Source organism: Urocampus carinirostris, chromosome 16 (assembly GCF_059441175.1).
Source record: "Urocampus carinirostris isolate Australia breed hairy pipefish chromosome 16, RoL_Ucar_1.0, whole genome shotgun sequence".
Classification (NCBI taxonomy): Eukaryota; Metazoa; Chordata; class Actinopteri; order Syngnathiformes; family Syngnathidae; genus Urocampus; species Urocampus carinirostris.
In genome coordinates, this window is record NC_142364.1 from 19,866,018 (window position 1) to 19,886,153 (window position 20,136).

Here is a 20,136-nt window from a genome sequence, read left to right on the forward strand (position 1 = left end):
ATGAGAAGCACCTGGCTTTGGCAACATCAAGTGGACATACTTAAACCTGCATTTCTTTTTTCTCTTGCGCTTCTCTGAGTGTTCTCTTGCGGGCCGGATTCAATCCTTTAGCGGGCCTGATCCGGCCCGTGGGCCACCTGTTTGACACCCCTGATCCAAACAATGTGTGTGTCAATATATTATAGACAAATCACTTCCCATTTAAAAATGATATGCAGCTTAAGTTTTCAGTTGCAGGAAGTTTTTTCTCTTACAAATTATCACTTGGAAACGCTATCTTGATTTTTTTGCATGGACCATGATAAAAGTCCATAATAGATACGTAATCCTTGCACTAATACACATTTGTCCTGTTTAGAAGTAGTATGCACCAGTCCTCATGCGTGCAACCCATAGGGTTGCAACACCACTTCATGCAATAACATTATAAAAACTAATGCTAGCTGCAGTTAATCATGAGGGCAGTGTTGGTGTCATTTTTCAACAGACTTGTTTTATTTTTCTCCATTGAACAAGTAGTTTATTGAGTCAGACTGCCAGGAAACATGGCAAAATCTTTCAAAGCATTTACAAGCACATGACCCAAAATTGAAGCACTTTTCAAACTTTGACAACACAACACTAAGATTCAAGAATTTTCAAGGTTTTCAAGCACCCTTACAAACCCCGATTCTCACAATCTCTGGTCATACAGCGATGAGTTACGATTTCTCTCCTTCACTTTTAATTTTTATCCGTGACTAAGATAACAAAAAATAAAAGAAATTTCATCATGTGTATAGAAGTAATATAACAAATTAAGAATTTAAAAATAGTTAAAAGTTATTTTTCCACATGGCAGAATGGAGATGTAACCAAGATGACTGTAGGTGCTACTTTTCGGACTTACGTACAGCCTGCCGGTTCTCGGCGAAGCCCTTTCGTAGGAAGATGCACGCGGGCCCCAACACATTGTGCATGTTGGTTCCGTTCTGGGCCAGGGCCACTAGCGGCTCCAGATGCCCCCCCCCTGAGCCCTTTTCCTCACTGGACTGCACCGCTTTGTAGTTCTTCTTTGGGTCCTGGAGCGGGAATCGGTCCAGTGTTAGGGTTTTGAGAGCGATAGAGTCGGTTTGAATCGACGTGGGGGAGGTGAGGAGTTGGTCGTGAGGGAGTCTGTCAGTCATCTGTTGATCTTATGTCAGTCATAATGGAATGGAACTCGCCGAAAACTGAGGCAATTGAGGTTTTATACTCAGTAATGGGATATTTACCCCTCTACTTTATCCTCCCAAAAAATAATTCCCCATGTATATGTATGCAATATATATATATATATATATATATATAAATGTATAGAAAATATGGAAGTATGAAAGGACGGAAGGAAGGAAGGAAGAAAGAAAGGATAAGAGGAATAAAGAAAGGTAAAAAGGAAGAAAGGAAGCAAAGCTGAAAGGATGGAAGGATATAAAGAAGGAAAGGAAGAACAGAAGCAAAGAAGGAAGATAGAAGGTAAGGAAGGAAGGCAAAAAGGAAGAAACGAAGGAAAGCTGGAAAGATGGAACGATGGAATGAAAGAAGGAAGATGGAAGGATGGAAAAAAGGAAGAAAGAATGGAAGAAAGGAAGGAAGGAACAAAGTAAGGAAGAAAGGCAGAATGGAAGGATGGAAGGATGTAAGATGGAAGGATGGAAGGAAGAAAGAAGGAAAGGAAGCAAGGAAGAAAGATAGAAGGTAAGGTAGGATGGAAGAATGGAAGAAAGGAAGAGAGCATGAAATAATGAAAGAAAGGAAGGAAGGAAGGAAGGTAGGCAGAATGGCAGAAAGGAAGAAAGGAACAAAGGAAGGAAAGATGGAAGGATGGAAGGATAAAAAGAAGAAAGGAAGAAAGGAAGCAAGGAAGGAAGATAGAATGTAAGGAAGAATGGAAGAAAGGAAGAAAGAATGTTAGAAAGGAAGGAAGGAATGAAGTCAGAAAGGCAGAAGGATGTAAAGATGGAAGGATGGAAGGAAGAAAAAAGAAAGGAAGAAATGAGGCAAAGAAAGGAGGATAGAAGGTAAGGGAGGAAGGAAGAATGGATGAAAGGAAGAGAAGATGAAAGAAAGAAAGGAAGCAAGGAAGGAAGGAAAGAAGAAAGGAAGAAACAAAGGCCAGAAGAAAGGAAAAAAGGAAGAGCAGAAGAAAGGAAGAGAGAAAGAAAGGAAAGGAAGCAAGTAAGGAAGGAAGGAAACACAACCATATGGCAGAAAACAGACTGGTCTAAAACACATTCTCTGTCCTAATATAATGCATGGCAGCCCGAAATAAGCACCCGAACCTCACGCATGATTTATAGGACAGTCCGAAGAATCATTTTCATGCGCAGCCAGCCATTTTCTCCTAATCGCCAATTAAGCTCCTCGCCCGAGGCCGAACGAAGCCCTTGCGCAAAGACATGCCAATTACAGATGGAGCTACAGGTTAATTAAAAAGCGGGCCGCTTCCTTGTTAGCGGTGCATCTAAACAAAACGTAGCCATAAAAAGACTGAAAATAGAACGTGACATCACAGATCTCATCTTCAGATAGCTCCACTGTCACGGCGAATCACCCAGAGTTGCGGTCGCCGCACAAAGATTTAAGAAGCAAACGCCACAGCGACACACCGTCCCATACTCTCAAGAGCACCTAGTTTACATGCATTTCTAAAATAATGAAGACTATGAAGACTTTTAACGTTTCAAAACTATTGAAAATAGTAATATTTGCGGACGACACTAACATTTTCTACTCAAATGATAACTATATTGATTTGCTTACCAGTATTAATTGTGAATTAATTAACCTAAAAGTATGGATGGGTATAAATAAATTATCTTTAAATTTAAATAAAACCAAAGTAATATTCTTTCGTAATCACAAGGCAAATCAAGATTTAGAAGTAAAAATGGATGGTGCTGCAATAGACGCTGTATCAGAAATTAAGTTTTTAGGGTCATAATAGACAATAAATTAAGCTGCAAAACACACATCAGACACATACAAACTACGGTTTCTAAAAGTATTTAAATAATTTATAAAGCCAAATTCATTTAAAACTATAATGCATTGTATTTATTATATTGTCCTCTAGTTCTGCCTTACTTCACAAAGTCTGGGGCAAGAAAATTTCACTACAGCCCTTTTTTATCCTCCAAAAACATGCAATCAGAACCATACACAGGGTATGATATCGAGATCATACTAATATTTCATTCCTGCAGTCCAAATTATTAAAATGAGATGATTTAGTAAAATTTCTCACTGCACAACTGCTATTTAAGGTCAACAAAAACATAGTACCAGAAAACATATGTAAATTGTTCATTCGGAAAGAGGGAAATTATAATTTAAGGGGCTGTAGTGAATTCATAATCCCAAAGGTGAGAAGAACCAGGAAACGTATGTGTGTGTCTGTGTGTGGAGTCAAACCTTGGAACAATTTTCAAGACGAGATCAAACAATGTCCTACTATTTACTTGTTCAAATTTAAATACAAAAAAACATTCCTGGCAAAATACAGAGATGAGGAGGGTGGGGTATGAGTGGTGCGCGAGATTGGGAATAGTGCGTCTAATTAACTTTGTGTTATTGTTGCTATTATTATATCATAATTGCTATTATATTATTACAATTGTTGTTATATCATTGGTATATTTGGTGGGAAAGATGCTGGGGTAGGGATTATAAGCATTTGCTTCTTGCTACCCCTTTTCGAACATATTATGTAGCGTTGTGTTGTTGTTGAGTTATTGTTTTTGTTCTGTTTTTATTTTGATGTTCGAATAAAGTTTTCATTCATTCATTCATTCAATCATACATTCATTCATTCAACTATGTTGGTATTATTTTATTACCAGGTTAATCATTGAGTCTGAACCTTAGTTTCAAACCCTAACCTAGCCCCAACCTTATTTCAGAACCCTAAAATCGGTTTAAACCCCTATTTTGCAGCCCTATCCTTAGCTCCTAACCCCAGTCTTATACTTAACTCTATCTGGAACCATATACTTAACCTTGTTTCAAATCGTAGCCCTATTTTTAAAACCAACAAACAGTTTAAAACCCCAAAATGGAGCTCAAACTGTAAATCCTCACCTCCAACCTAAACCTTACTCTAGTGGTAATCCTACTTTGGATCCATAAAACAAGTTTAAAACACTTATTTGAAGCTTACTTATTTGAAACTTATTTGAAACACTAGCTCCCAACCCTAGCCCAATGCCTAACCCAAGAAACGTGGCAACCATTTCAAGTATTTACAATGCACCACGTTGGAGACCCCTGTTCCAAACCAGTGTTTTAAAACTTTTCTTTCATTGATATACACCCTAGTAAAAAATGTTTTCATCCCTTACCAATATCCTGTTAACTGATTATTTTGCTTGTTTTATCAAACAAAAAGTTTTTTTAAAAAAAGGGGCCTTTTTGACAAATAATTTAAGTATGATTATTGTTTTATTTTCTGAAAAATCTATGTAAAACCGTTCTTGTCCCGGTCACAAATCATTTACATAATTGTGTTGTTTGTCACGAGAGAAATATTTTTAAAAAGGAAAATAAATTAAAAAAAAGGGACTAAAGAATTTAAACAAGAATAATTGCTTTAAGGCAGATTTTATTTTACATTAAATTTAGCTATTTGTATTTTTTTTATAGTAATAATTTATTTACTGAATTTATTTATTTGTTTGTTAGTTTGAGGTTTTTTTCTGATTTAAAAAAGATCAAATGAAATAAACTAAAAAATATACATCTTTTAAGAAATTTTTCTAGAAAAAGTTACATATGTATAAAATATGTTTTACTTATAATAGGAAAAATGAACTGCCAATGGGACAAGAATTGTCACGGTTGCCATGGCGCCCAATTGGCCCTGCCCGTGTGGCGCCAGCTGCAGCTTGTTGACAGATTGGCTTCCCCACTATTTAAACCCTGTCCTGTCAATCCCCTGTGGTCAGTCCGTCTGCAAGGTAAGCCTTTTTCGCTACAGAAGGTCCACTTCCGTGTTCGGATCGCAAGCCGAGTACGAGAGCGAACACCGGATCGTGGGCGCAGCCCTTCCTCGTTCCTTCAATGAAACTTGTGGTAAACGTTACGTAAGTGGGTCCTGTTTCCGTTCTGGTCCTGAAAGAATATTTTTTTGCAACTATAGAAAAAAGAAAGCAAATGCTGTATTTGGCATTAACGATCTCAAGGACCCCTAGGTCTACAGGTACCCCCATTTAAGAACCTCTGCCCTGCACAACCTTGGCACTCCATCCGCCAGCTTGCAGCCTGAGCCGCAGCCGCATTTCTGCATTGGCCGAGCACGAGGGTTCGATGCCCACTGGCTAATCTGAGCAAGTGATGCATGTTTGCCGAGAATACATCGTGCCAGAAAATGACTACCGAGCCACACGCGGACTGTTATATAACACGCATGAAGGAGAAGAAAAAAAAAGACGGGAGGAAAAAGGCCAAAGTCGGGTAAGGAGTCGTCCGGCACGTGCGCTCGGATGGTTTCGACTCTATACATGACAACAACGTGCAGCTGCTGCTGGTAGCGAGTCACTGAGCAGCCAATTGAAGGCTTTGCAACCGAAACAACAGATGCGACCATTTTTCTTAAGATTGACAACGTGAGGTATCAGTACAGCAGGGGTCCGGAACCCTCTTGACTCGTGAAAGAAAAATATTTCCATTTTTTTCATATATTTTAAGTCGAAATTGAACGAAACCACCAAATCCTAAAGCTAATTCTCCAGCACACGTTATTTAACTGCTAAATAATTTGAAAAAATCTATGAAAATAATGCCAGGGCCTGTGTCCCATATCAACAAATGTACCATGCATGATTAAGATTTTGGGATTACATTTAAGATTGACTGTCATGTCGTTAACAAGGGTTTTCAAACAATGTGCAAGCAGAGTTCTTTTGTAAAAATGTCACAAAATATTGCAAATGAGAGGGATACGAAGGTATTTAGGCAAATCTGTCATGGTTGCCATGGCGCCCACTTGGCCGCACCTGTGTGTGACATGGTTGCCAGGGCGCCCACTTGGCCACGCCCGTGTGTGTCACAGTTGACGTGGAGCCCAATTGGCCACGCACGTGTGTGTCTCGGTTGCTGTGGTGCCCAATTGGCCCCGCCCGTGTTGTGCCAGCTGCGGCTCGTTTAGAGATTGACTTTCTGTGTATATAAAGTTCAGCGCTCTCTTGCTTGAGTGTCCGCCCGTCAACGAACTTCTGCCCCACAAGACGTGGGTTCTGTCCTGTTTTCCTGTGATATCTGCAGTCCAGTATTGTTCCTGTTATTTTTGTACGGTTTAATTTCGGGTTCCAGTTTTGTTTTCTGTCTATTCTTGTCCTATTGGTTAGTTTCGCCAGTTTTGGTTCCCGTCTAGTTTCTCCTGTTTATTTTTGTAACCCTAAGTCGTTATCGATCTCGTCTGTCTCTGGCGTCCTGTCCTTCCACGCCAGACCGGCTTCCTAACGCGCATGACTCCCCATTTCCCATAAAATAAAGGGCTTATGAGAATGTCACGCGATTGGTTCCTGTATCTGTTCTGGTTCTATCAAAATGTGCTATGTGTGCAGAGGTTCACTCATATCTCCGAGCCAGATGAACACACGAAAAGAGCCGTGTCTAGCTCGCGAGCCGAACGTTTGTGACCCTTGCTATACAGTAATTGAAGTAATTTGGACGTCTATTAACAGTGATCTTTATGCTGATGTTATGATAAAATTTGATAGCATCACTCTTAGCAATTACCATTAGCAGTGAATTGTGCTGCTCATTAAAAAGAAAAATCAAGAGAATTTCAGTTGTTTTTTTTTAAAAGGAAATTAATAAAGACAATATGTAAATATTAAGGAATCATACAAGTATAAGATTATTTAAAGTGTTGGAGTGCTTATAATGGTTGCGAGTTAAACGGATCCATTTTAAGAATTAGGAAAACTAAATCCGTCTAATATCAGAGCTGTCAAAATTGAAAATCATATTTCAGAATGTACAAAAATCATTTTCAAATTTTAATTTTTTTCCGAATTGTGGCGTTTAAAGTGATAGTGTGTATAATTTGACCACTAGATGTCACTGTATGGAGTGGTGTAGCTTTAAGTGCTTTAAAGGATAAGGAAGAAGGCAAACTATAGAGACTCAAAGTCTAACTTCTCATTTTTTGGGTACGCGTAGCAGCAAAATGACAATCATGTCAGTTCCTTGTAGTGAGCCTCATGTTTTGTAAAATAAATGCCAACGAGTATTCTAAAAAATACACATGTATATAATACTTGGTGTATTTTTCATTACTGTTCACATCCCTTTTTTTTAATTAATTCAGGTTTTTCTAACCACAAATAGGCGTTAAGTAATACACACTGTCCCTTTAAGAGAGACATTTTTAAGTCTAAAGTGTCTCTTGGCCAAAAATAAACTGCGAGTGTCGAGCAGATTTCGTACTTTTCATAGAAAATGCGTACAGACGCTCCCCTACTTACGACCATTTGACTTGCGAAAAACGGTATACACGAACATATTTTTCATGGTGTCGAAAAATTGCTGTAAGTTAGATGTTGTATTGCGCACCTTTTTCCGAGTACAGGACAGTACTGTAGTGCTTCTTTCCGCCGCTACCGGCGTGCGGCGCTGTGAGTGCTCAACCAGCATCCACCTCGAAGAAGAAATGTGGCATCTACTTCCTAGTTCATGTGTAAACATACTACGTGTTCTGTATCTCTAGCGCGCTAAGAACTTTGATGTTTTTGTTGTTTAATATCTCGTACATCCATTCAATATGGTTGGTGTAAAGTGTAAAGAATATGCGAGCCGTTTCTTTTGAAATGAAAGTGGAATAAGAAAGCTTGATGCGGTTGAGAAAATGGTTGGATCGCTTTTTTTCCGTCCACTCTCTACCACAGAGGAGGACCTCTTGAAGCCCATCTCCTAAAAGTAAGTTAAAATCAACTTTATTTATCTTTATAGAGTATATTATTTTCTGAAGTGTTTATTTTTTAGTACAAAGCAATACAGGTTAATGATACAAGCCTTAAATATACTTATATAAATGTCAAACATACAAAATATACCACTGAAGCAACTTACGAACAAATACAACTTACGAACGATCGTCCGGAACCTAGCTCGTTCATAAGTAGAGCAGCGTCTGCATATCATATTTTGCTATAAATAATTTTCGTCAACTACAGAAGATTTGTTGTATTTAGTATGACTCTAATATGTTTTGAGTGACCTAAAGCCAAATTTTAATTGTCACCAAAAATGTTAACAAGATTTTCTTTTAGCTCTGGTTTCCGGTAAAACAGGAAATAAAGAAAAATCCTGACGGATGGGCACGACCATGCTGTACTTGCCCATGGCACACCACAGGAAATGGTGCCCCAGTAGTTAATGGAACCATCCACCAACCCACCCGATATACATACATTGACTCATAGTAAATTCAGTTAGAAGTAACATTCTTTATAGTATTGGTTGGTTGGTTGGTTGGTTGGATCCCACTAGGGTCGTAGGGGCACCATTTCCTGTAGTGTGTCTTGGGTAAATACAGCCTGGTGGCGCCCATCCCTCTCCACACCAACACAGTCATACGAGTAATACAGGACGGTTAAACATCATGGAAAGGATGTTCCTTGATATCATGTTTGACCCATTTTAAAGAATAGTTTTTTTTATGAAAAATTGTTTTTTAAATAATCACAAATGTCAATAAAAATCAATTTCCGGGTTGTGTATGATTTTGTTGTGACCCAATTTAATGATCAGGATTTTTTTTTAGTGTTTAACATATACTTAAATGGGTGAATTTTATTCAGTGACACAGAAAAAGTTATATTGTTGACTTTATTCTCTTTAATGGATGAAAAAAAATACTTTAATTTGTTCAAAGCAGAACTTTTCATTTAATAACATTCTTAAAAGTTTAATCCAGGTCAAATGTACCCAATACTGTACACCACAAAAATGGTAACAAATTACACCTAGAAAAGTAAGTAAATAACCTTTACCTGGGCCAAATTGACGCACGACATAAAAACTGTGTAAAAGGTGTCCATTTGAACTACTAAATAACAGGATGGGTATTGGTTAAAATTTCAATGGGTGAATCAGTAACTTGATAAGAACAGTACTATTTTATTGTTTAAGGGTCATTTAACCATATTTCTTATCAGATGGGTTATATATTCCCTTTTAATGGATATATTTGACATTGTTAAATAAAAAGGGATATCCTTTTATTGTTTAAGGGTCATTTTAGCGCGCTAGTGAATCGGATGGGTAAAAAATAACTTAGAACAAGTCAAATAAACGCATAATATATCAAAAGGAGAAAAATAAAACTCTTATATTTGAATACTTTAATATGACCTGTTACATGATAGAACGGGTTAAAAGAGATATTTGAGAGGTCATCATGACCCAATATGTTAAAGGATGAGAAACAGACTCTGTCATGAACCAGAACAGGATCAACACCCAAACGCGTGACATTTCTCGCACAAGCCTTTTATTTTACGGGAAATGGGGAGTCATGCACGTTAGGTAGCAGTCTGGCGTAAAACGATGGGAAGCCAGAGGCCGACGAGATCAATACCAATTGCCCTGAGTAGATATTGGACAGTCAATACCGGACAGGACGGGACAGACAGGATTGATAATGAAACAGGATATCTAAATAAAACAGGACAAACTAGACGGGAACGAAAACAGGAGAGCATAATAAACAGTACAAAAATAGACGGGAATAAAACTGGAAACCGATATTAAACAGGACAAAAATAAATGGGAACAATACCGGACAGGAAATGCCAACAGGAAACAGGACCGAGTCAAAACTAACGTCTTGCGGGGCAGAGATTTGTTAAAGGACTGAAAAAGGAAGAATGAGAGCACTGAGCTTAAGCAGACGGAAAGCCACTCTGTCAATGAGCCGCAGCTGGCGCCACACGGGTGGGGCCGATTGGGCGCCATAGCAACCGTAACAGATTCACTTTTAATGGGTCAATTTGACCCCTGATATAATTAGAAGTGTAAAGTAGCAATTTATATTGGCCTTTTTGACTCAATATGCAAAAAATGTTTCCAATTTATGCCAGTCTTCAAGCACTATACAGAAAATTATTTTGTTTTTTTCTATTACAAGTCTTTATCCTGGCGTGCTGTGTCCAATCTCATTGCAAACTATGTTGTCAAAAATGACAATAATACATTAGTAATACACTTCAATTAAACCAGTTGCCTAATGGAAGGGGTAAATGTTTGTATTTTATATTGTCACTCACAACGTAAGGATGTGTAACAACAGGCTGCCTTTTTAATGGATCAATTGGACCCATTACCTAAAATAATGGGTAATAGCTAAATAGAATAGGGATAGTAAGTTGCTCAATACATTATTGTGGTGATTAATCATTTTTAATGACATGTCTTTTTGGTTTTTAAAGTTCTGCAACTCTCCATAATTTATTTATCCTTCACAGCACACATGCATCACATCAACAGGCAAGATTACAGAACACATAAAATATAATCCCAAAACTGATATTTCCCTTGAGGAAAAACCATACGTTTTTGCCGTACAAAGTACGTTTATTATGCATTTTAAGACGTGTACGACGTACAAGGAAATCTGTACGGAAAAACGCAAATTTGTCAATGATGGGTACCATCCGGTATACACCGACTACCACCATGTTATATAAAGAAGTTAAGAAAAAAGTATGAAAGGAGAATATGAAAAAAGACAGGTTTGTGGTTATCCCTTTAATCAGTATATTACCAACAATAATTTAATGCCGAAAATGAGTGAATAATTTGAATAAGAAAAATGTATTATTCTACTTGATTATATTTGCATGTATTTCACTTAATTTTTGAACTTTTTTTATAATAAACCTCATTCATGTCGACCGACTCAGGATCTCACAACAAAATGTAAATTGACAATATATATGATATAACGAAACACTTGTACAATATAACATGTTAAACTACATAAACAAACACTTTTAAAAAAAAAAAACATGGTGTAAGATTATTTTGTATTTTGTAAGGGAATATACGACAGTTTGTAAGGGCATGGAGCCCTGGAGTTTGACAAGTATGAAACACTCTCTGAATGTCAAGTCCGAAAGTCCAGTTACTTCAGGTCCAGTCGGGTCAATGGAGGAGCAAACATGCAAGAGAGCAGAGCCAAGAGAAAAGCGCTTACCTTCTTGGTGAAAATTTTGAGCGACTTTACCGAATTGCCCATTTCAAAAAGCGGCGAGCTCGGCGGTCTCGCCTTATGTTTCCCCCCCGAGTTTGTGTAGCGGCGGCGGCGCGTGCATGAGTTTCGGGGAGCGTCTCCTGGCACGCATTGGGATGATGGGGATGATTGGAAAGGGGGAAGAAGGTTTCACTGGCTCATTGACTGATGGGAGAGGACATTTGGGTAGAAGTGAAGAGAGATGATGGAGGGAAGGGATGAGAGTGGAGGTAGGGGGAGGTGGGAGGTCGCGTACAGGGGGGGGAGGTCTGCGAGCCAGATGAAGGAGAACGAAGGACGGATCGGAGGTGCGAGTGGAAAAGACGGGTTAATCGCTCCGTCCTCTCGCCGACGGTCTTTGCATCCCTCCCCTCTAGCCCGTCTCCTTCCCTCGCTCTCGCTCCCTCGCTCACTTACTCGCTTCCCTTCCTTCTCATCCTCTCTCCCTCACGTCACCCCGCTTTGCCAAATCTATGCAAATTCCACAGAAGAGGTTCTTTCGGACAAGCATATTACCTTCTCCGGAGCAAGATGCCGCAGAGGCTAATCCCGAACGCACAGATACCTACAAGCACACAAACACACACACGCGTGCACACGGATCTAAAAATAAAACACTCCCCTGCTTCTTTTCCCCACTTTATGGCTTTAGCATCCATCCATCCGTCCATCCATCCATGCACGCACTCATGACCTCAAGTCATTTAAGCTCGAAGGCCTTGGATGTAGACCAAAACATCCACCCAAGGGACGCGCAGCTGCTCTAAATGTGTGTGCGCACGCAAAACTGAACCTGTGTTTGTGGATTTATTCATATTTTTTCCCAAGCAGCATAAATTGCCTTGAATCGTTCAGACACGCTCCGTTACACAAGCAAAATAATTTATTGGCAATAGCTTTTGACCAACGTGACTAAATAGTAATAACAGTGACTAAAAAGATCCAAGTGGAAAACAGGTGAGGGATTTACACTGTGGATGGATGAATGATGTATGTATGTATTTGCGTATGTATGGATGGATGTATGGAAGGGTGGACACAGATGGACAGATGTGTGGTTTTTTGGATGGATGGACAGATGGACAGATAAAAAGATGGATGGATTAATGGATGGATGGACAGATAGACAGATGGATGGATTAATGAATGGATGGACAGATGGATGGATAGACGGATGTTGCAGATGAATGGTAGATGGATGGATGAGAAATGGATGGACAGATGGATGGATTCGTATGAATGAATGTATAGATGGATAGATGGTAGATGGATAAAATGATGGATGTAAGTTAAATGGGTGAATGGATGAGTGGATTAATGGATGGATAGATGGATGGATGAATTGATAGTTGGATGGACGGATCAATGGATTAATACATAGATTGATGGATGGATGGATGATAGATGCATGGATGAAAGGATGCAAAGTTAGGTGATGGATGGATAGATGGATGTATGGATGGATGTATGTCTGGATGGATGGACACAGATGGACAGATGTGTGGATTAATGGATGGATAAACAGATGGAAGGATAGACGGATGTTGCAGATGAATGGTAGATGGATATATGAGATATGGATGGACTGAGGGATGGATTTGGAATGGATGAAAAGATGAACTGTTAGGTGAAGGATGGATGGATGGACACAAATGGACAGATGGATGAATTAATGGATGGAAGGACAGATGGACAGATGGATGGAATATTGGATGGATTTACAAATGGACAGATAAACAGATGTATGGATGTGCAGAAGGATGAATGTTGGATCGATGTAAGTTAAATGGGTGAATGGATGAGTGGATTAATGGATGGATAGATGATAGATGGATAAATTGATACTTCGATGGACGGATTGATGGACTGATCCACAGATTGATGGATGGATGATGGATGAATGGATGAAAGGATGCACAGGTGAAGGATGGATGGATGGATGGATGGATGGATGGATGGACACACAGACAGATGGATGGATGAATCAAAGGATGCACTGTTGGATGAAGGATGGATGCATGGATGGATGGACAGAGAGACAGATGGATGGACGGATAGATTGATGGATGAATGGATGACAGTAAAGATGGAACGGTGGATGAGCGAAACGATAGAAAGATGGATGGAGTGATACAGGTTGGCTAGATTATGTCATGATTACTGATTCAGGGCACCTGCGGCTGCCTCGTTGGCGCCAACAGCCGCGGGACCTGATTGGCTGTTGGACTGTTCTTAAACTCCCGTCTTCCGAAAGGAACCCTTCAGACCATCTGCGAACCTATGCTCTCAGCTAGGTAAGCTTTTGTACTCTCCAACATTATCCTGCCCTGTTTTCCTGCCTGATACCTGTTGCCGACCTCTTTTCTGCACCCGTTTCAGTTTTGCTCCCCCGTCCTGGCCATCGACCTGTTTTCTCGCTACCCTCGCTTGACACGGAAGTGCCACTTCCGCGTTCCTGCCACCCGCTACCCGTGACCGACGATCCTCGGATCGTGGATGCAAGCACTGCTCTCTTTCTTAATACTAACTGAGTAAAACGAACGCTATTGGGTCCTGTCTCCGTTCCTGGTCTGTGATTAAAGTAAGGACTGAAAAACAGATGGCTGTTGAATAGATGAATAAATGCATGGATTAATGTCTAAAGAATGGATGTATAGATGGAGGGAAATAATGAAAGAAGAACTGTTAAGGGATGGACAGATGAACAGATGGATGCATGGATGGATGGATGAACGATGGATGTGCAGATGGATAAATGTTGGATGAATGAATGGATGGATGTATGGAGTGCTCGATGATAGTTGAATGAATGCAATGTTTGTGGAATGTTAAAATGATCCGACGCTCTTCAGGAGGACAGCAGGACCCATTTCACAACATCATTTTCGTTTTTTGGAACACACAAAAAAAAGCTATAGAACCTCGCCAAAAGCCTTGTGAGCGCTTGGAGAACACGTCAAGTCCCCGAAGGAAAAGCGCAGCCGAGATCTGAGCGTCTGAGGCAGATGTGCTAAGCGCTAAGCGCTAACCCCCACCACGCTATAATGATGAATACGTTAATTGAAGCGGAATGATGGCAAACGCCATGACGGGCCCCTTCCTGCTGAATCGGCACTTTTACTCCAGCAGCAGGAAGAGGCCAAATCGCTTTTTGGGAGAAAATACTCACAATTGCAAATCCAGATTCCTAAACTCTCTTGCTTTCAACTGTAATCTGAAATCAAATACTCTACAAGACAAGTAATTCGGTATAGTTACTCATTCTTCTAAAAAGTCACTGAGTTCGTAACCAGATAAGTCTATAGTAAAAGTAACTAGTTACCAGAGAAAGTAATTATTTCCCTTACTTTAAAAGGAAGTTGCATTTCAAAGAATTCAAAATTTAATCAGTATGATAAAATAACAATCATCAGTAAACAGTATAAAGTGAGTATAATAAATGAAACATAACTCTCGCAAGCTGACACATCTGGTCAAGTAGACATAGCCTACTGTACTTCGAGTAATTTGTTCAAGTCAAGTCAGGTCTGGTTTAATTGTATAGCCCTTAATTACAAGGAGTCTCAAAGGGCTGCAGAGACCACAGATTACTCCAAACCAGAGACTATTATTACACCATCCCCTGATCTAAAACCTTTATGAGGGCAAGGAAAATCTCCAAAACCGCAACATGAGGAAAATGAAGAAACCTTGAGAAGGGACCGCACATGAAGTAATCCGCCTTTGAGGATGACCAGGCTGCAATGGATGTTGTAATAACAATTAACACACAGATATCATCACAAGGAAATATAGGCCATTCATAAGATATAGAATAGAAGTGTGTTTTAATCCTGGATTTAAACAAACAAAACAAATGAAAAACAACAACAAAAGTCAGTTGTAAAACAATAAAGATTTAGTTTCACCATCTTTAGTTAGACAATTCCTCAAGAAGACATAAATAAATAAACAAAATGTTCACAACCTAAGACAACTGGTCAAGTAGAAATCTGCAACTGCACTTCGAATACTTTGTTCACAAAAAAAGTCAACAGTAAAACAATATAAAGTGACAATCCAATCCTCCTCACAAGAAAAAAAGAAAGAAAGAAAGAAATACAGGAAAATAAGAAAGAAAGAAAGAAAGAAATACAGGAAAATAAGAAAGAAAGAAAGAAATACAGGAAAATAAGAAAGAAAGAAAGAAAGAAAGAAAGAAATAGCAGAAAATAAGAAAGAAAGAAAGAAAGAAAGAAAGAAAGAAGGAAGAAGAGAAAAAAATAAAGAGAAAAGAGAGAAAGAAAGAAAGAAAGAAAGAAAGAAAGAAAGAAAGAAGGAAAGAAAGAAAAATTAAAAAAATAAAGATAGAAAGAAAGTAAGAAAAGAAAGAAAGAACATTAGTAAGAAAGTAAGAAAGAAGGAAAGAAAGAAAGTAAGAAGGAAAGGAAGAATAAAACAAAAAAAAGCAAAAATAAGAGAAAAGGATAGAAATATATAATAATAGATGGATGAAAGATAGAAAGAAAGAATGAAAGAAAGAACAAAAGTAAGAAAAGAAAGGAAGAACACAAGTAAGAAAGTAAAAAAGAACAAAAGTAACAAACAAAGAAAAAAGAACACAACTTAGAAAAAAATAGAAAGAAAGAAAAAAAGAAAGAAAAAAGAAAGAAAGAAAAGATAGAGGAAGAAAGAGAGAAATAGAAATGAAAGAGAAAGAGAGGGAGAGAGAAAGATAGAAAGAAAGAAAGAAGGAAAGAAAGAATGAAAAAAATGAAAGACCAAAAGTAAGGGAAAACAAATAAAGAAATAAATAAAGAAAGAAAGAAAGAAAAAAAGAAAGAAAAGAAGAAAGAGAAAGAGAAAAAGAAAGAAAAAGAGAAAGAGAAGCGAGAGCAATTGAGAGAGAGAAAATAAGGTGAAAGAAAAAGAGAGAAAAAGAGTAGTGTGAAAGAGAAAGCTAAAAAAGAAAGGGAGAAAGAAAGAGAGAAAATGAGAGAAGGAGCACAAGTGAGATAGAGACAAGGGGTGAGAGAGAAAAATAAATAAATGAATAAAGAAAGTTAGAGAGGAAGAAAAAGTCAAGTCAAGTCACATTTATTTATATAGCCCTTAATCACACTATTACCTCATCTTAAACCAACATGCGGGCAAGGAAAATCTCAAAACCTCAGCGTGAGGAAAAAAGAAACCTTGAGAAGGGGCCTCAAAAGTGGTAATCCCCCTTCCAGGATGACCAGGGTAAATTACATTTTAGCATTGAGTTACAGTACACAAACAATAGTAAACATCAATAAAAGAGAACACTAGAGAGAAAGAGAGAAAAAATAAAGACAAAAAGCAAGATAAGTCAACCACACACACAAAAAAGAACATTTTACTAGAAAATCTCAATGACCCAGCCTTGGTGGGGTACAGTATTTTCAGAACAGGTTCGTGGGCACCTGAGCTGCCCTTAGGGAGCACCCGGGTGGAGACCGCTCGTCTAAACAGTTTTGACTATGATATATTTACCTTTTTCCAACACCTACCCCAAAAATATAGCCGGAAACTATGCAAATAAGAGCAACCGTATATTATTAAAAATCACATTTTTTTCTACTATAATAGTGTTGAGCGCAATTTTGTATTGAAACACGTATTTCTCTGCACACTATCCGCCACACCAACACGCACAACATTTTGTATAGTTGAATCATTTGGTCCGAGAACTTCATTTTAATACAATGGCGATCATTCTGTGTGCGCGCGCACGCTGGCGATATCGCGTGTGCGTGCGCGCGCACGAATGTTTCTTGCTGGATGATTCACGCAGCCTCGCACCGCAGGCTCATTGTGAACTTCAGAACTCATTGGACATCACGCACACGCGCTGTCAGCTCCCATCAAATCACGCAGGAGCGTGCGTGTGCGTGAGCGTGGTCCCGTATCTCCGATTCCATGACTTTTTCCTCCCCTTTCGCGTCCTTGTCTCGCTCTCATATTTGAATAACTCCCGAAGCGAAGGATTTCTTTTATTTACATTCTTCCAAATTTCATCAAAGTTCACGACGTGCAGAACGGATGTTCAAATTTAAAAAAATGGACAGAAATAAAATAAATTTTAATTATCTTATCTCATCTCATTAGCTGCACCGCTTATCCTCAGTAGGGTCGCGGGGGTGCTGGAGCCCATCCCAGCAATCATCGGGCAGTGGGCAGGGGACACCCTGAACTGGTTGCCAGCCAATCGCAGAGGCACACGGGGACAGACAACTCGCTCGCTCATTCACACCTAGGGACAATTTGGACCGGCCAATCCACCTGAAATGCATGTCTTTTGAATGTGGGAGGAAACCGGAGTGCCCGGAGGAAACCCACGCAAGCACGGGGAGAACATATAAACTCCGCACAGGAAGTCCGGTAGCTGGATTTGAACCCACACAGAAAGTTCCCAAGACCTTAGAACTGTGCCGCTAACCACTGTGCCGCCGTGCTGCCCCATTTTAATTATCTCATCTCATCTCATTAGCTGCACCGCTTATCCTCAGTAGGGTCGCGGGGGTGCTGGAGCCCATCCCAGCAATCATCGGGCAGTGGGCAGGGGACACCCTGAACTGGTTGCCAGCCAATCGCAGAGGCACACGGGGACAGACAACTCGCTCGCTCATTCACACCTAGGGACAATTTGGACCGGCCAATCCACCTGAAATGCATGTCTTTTGAATGTGGGAGGAAACCGGAGTGCCCGGAGGAAACCCACGCAAGCACGGGGAGAACATACAAACTCCGCACAGGAAGTTCGGTAGCTGGATTTGAACCCACACAGGAGGTTCCCAAGACCTTTGAACTGTGCCACACAAGCGCTAACCACTGCGCTGCCGTGCTGCCTCCATTTTAATTATGTATTCTGTTAATTTTTTTTGCTAATATTATTTATTTTCATATTTTCTGTCCAGAGTTGCATCCTCATTAGTGCTCCGTGAACCTTGATTTTATTAATATGTCAGTGCCTGCATCAAGGGTCTCCAACGTGGGGCTCGAGGGCACCAGGTAGCTCCTCTAAGTACTACTGTGTAGCCTGCGTCATTTGACCTGGCATGATGTTTTAGTTGTTGACTGGGTCATTTTTACGTCTAATAATCACACTTTGGTAATAAAATATGGATAACCGTGACGATGGGGTGGCCATTTTAATAAACAACCCTCGACTCATCATAAAGGGGAGCACTGTGATGAAAGAAGGACGCGATCAAACAAGAACTAAAAGCTTTGGCGGAAATAAAGAGCAAAGGTAGAATGTCACACTTTCACTTTACCTCCAGAAACCTTGTTAGAATATGATATGGTGAAATTGTGAATGTGTTTAATTGCTGTTAAAAGTGTCAATAAAATTGTTCGAACCCAAAAAAATTTGTTAGTTTAGGAATGATAGCCCTTCAAGCTAATCAGTATAAAAAATGATCTCCGTGAATTATAAACAGCATAATCATCAACACTGTATTGTCATGGTTCAGCGCCTGACGTTCTCTTAAAGACGGCAGCATCAACCCATTTTCCAATCACCCTCTCAGCTTTTCTGTTGTTATAAATATTAAAACATACCGTTCACCAAATTGTTCGAATTAGTTATCTGACTCCATTAACCAAACACAACCTACATTCACCTAACAATGCGGGCTTGTTTCTTGATGGAAAATTAACAAGGGACCGGCATTCCCACACGGGGCAGATTTAATTTCCTAAACAATTTAACTAAGTGAACTCCATTGAATAGATGGCCAAATTAGCCGAATTAGTGTCGCTCGAGTCTCTGTCAAGCCTCCTCTCTCGATATTCTGCTTCCTTCTCTCTGCCCACGTTTTTTTCAGCAAGCTGGTGTGCCGGCTCCTCCCATGGCCGTGCCAGGAAAGCCCCCACGTGGGGTCCACCCCCTCGACTCGATGTCTGGAGAAACTCAAAACAGCAGAGCGTTTATCAAAACAATGCCTGCCGTCCTTCGTCAAAGTCCTGTTATCAAAATTCCCCAGCCAAAACATTCCGCATTTGGAACAGCGTGACCTGAAACCCACTCAGTGAAAATCTTCATTGCACTCGATAAACGTAACTTGTATTTAATCATATAAAAACCTTTATAGTAAAATGTATAAAACCCTTCACTGTCCAGGTGCTCCTCATCAACTACAAAGCCCCACCGTAAATTAAATACTCCGGGCTCCCACCTTAAGTTGCTGACTTGTTTTTAAATTCTGCTCAAGTTATTCACTCACAAATGCGACAAGCTTCTCCTCCCAGGCATTCTACTTCAGTTCCATCATTGTACGAAGATCTTCAACTTGCACTGGCTCCCAGTCCACTTAAGATGTGACTTTAAGGTTCTCTTATTAACATATAAATGTTTGCATGGGCTTGCACCCTCTTATCTCTCCGATTTGATTTCCCCCTATGTTCCTGCACGGAGTCTGCGCTCGGAAAATGCCGGTCTACTTGTGACTCCGAGAGCCAAGAAGTCTGCGGGCTCGAGAGCGTTCTCCATCCGGGCCCCGGTGTTGTGGAACGCCCTGCCTCTGGAGATAAGATCTGCAACCTCAACGGAAGTTTTTAAATTGAGGCTTAAGACACACTTCTATTCCAAAGCATATGATTGATGCCCACCTTGTATTCTGTTTTGTCCTGTCTTTTTCTGAGGCCTGCCTGGCTGATACGAAGGAGAAGGATGATCTGGGATGGGTCAACGGACCGGGGTCTGACCTGCAGCATGTCAACCCCTGCATTTACCAGCTGGCGTCGTCGTTGATGTCATGCTCTTTCCGGACATTTTCAACATTTTACCTAGTGTTTACTATTCTAAATACAGTAATGCTAATTGTAATTCACCCTGTTCAATCCTGGAAGGGGGATTACCACATGTGAGGTCCTTTCTC

At 39.8% G+C, this 20,136-nt stretch overlaps 1 protein-coding gene across 4 annotated transcripts in view; it reads right to left on the bottom strand.

The window, feature by feature from the left end:
* cabp1b (calcium binding protein 1b) overlaps positions 1 to 20,136 on the bottom strand; it is a 59,880-nt gene that overhangs the window by 17,585 nt on the left and 22,159 nt on the right. Inside the window, exons 1-2 of one of the 4 annotated variants that reach the window (XM_088355703.1) lie at positions 11,771 to 11,911; positions 890 to 1,061 (exon numbers count right to left, since the gene is read on the bottom strand). The exons of 2 other annotated variants lie outside the window; for them this stretch is intronic. In XM_088355703.1, coding sequence (XP_088211829.1) covers positions 890 to 952 — 63 coding nt within the window. In that variant the 5' untranslated portion in view covers positions 953 to 1,061; positions 11,771 to 11,911. Of the gene's footprint in view, positions 1 to 889; positions 1,062 to 11,218; positions 11,730 to 11,770; positions 11,912 to 20,136 lie in introns of those variants that run through there. One more of the 4 variants, XM_088355702.1, reaches the window with a different exon arrangement.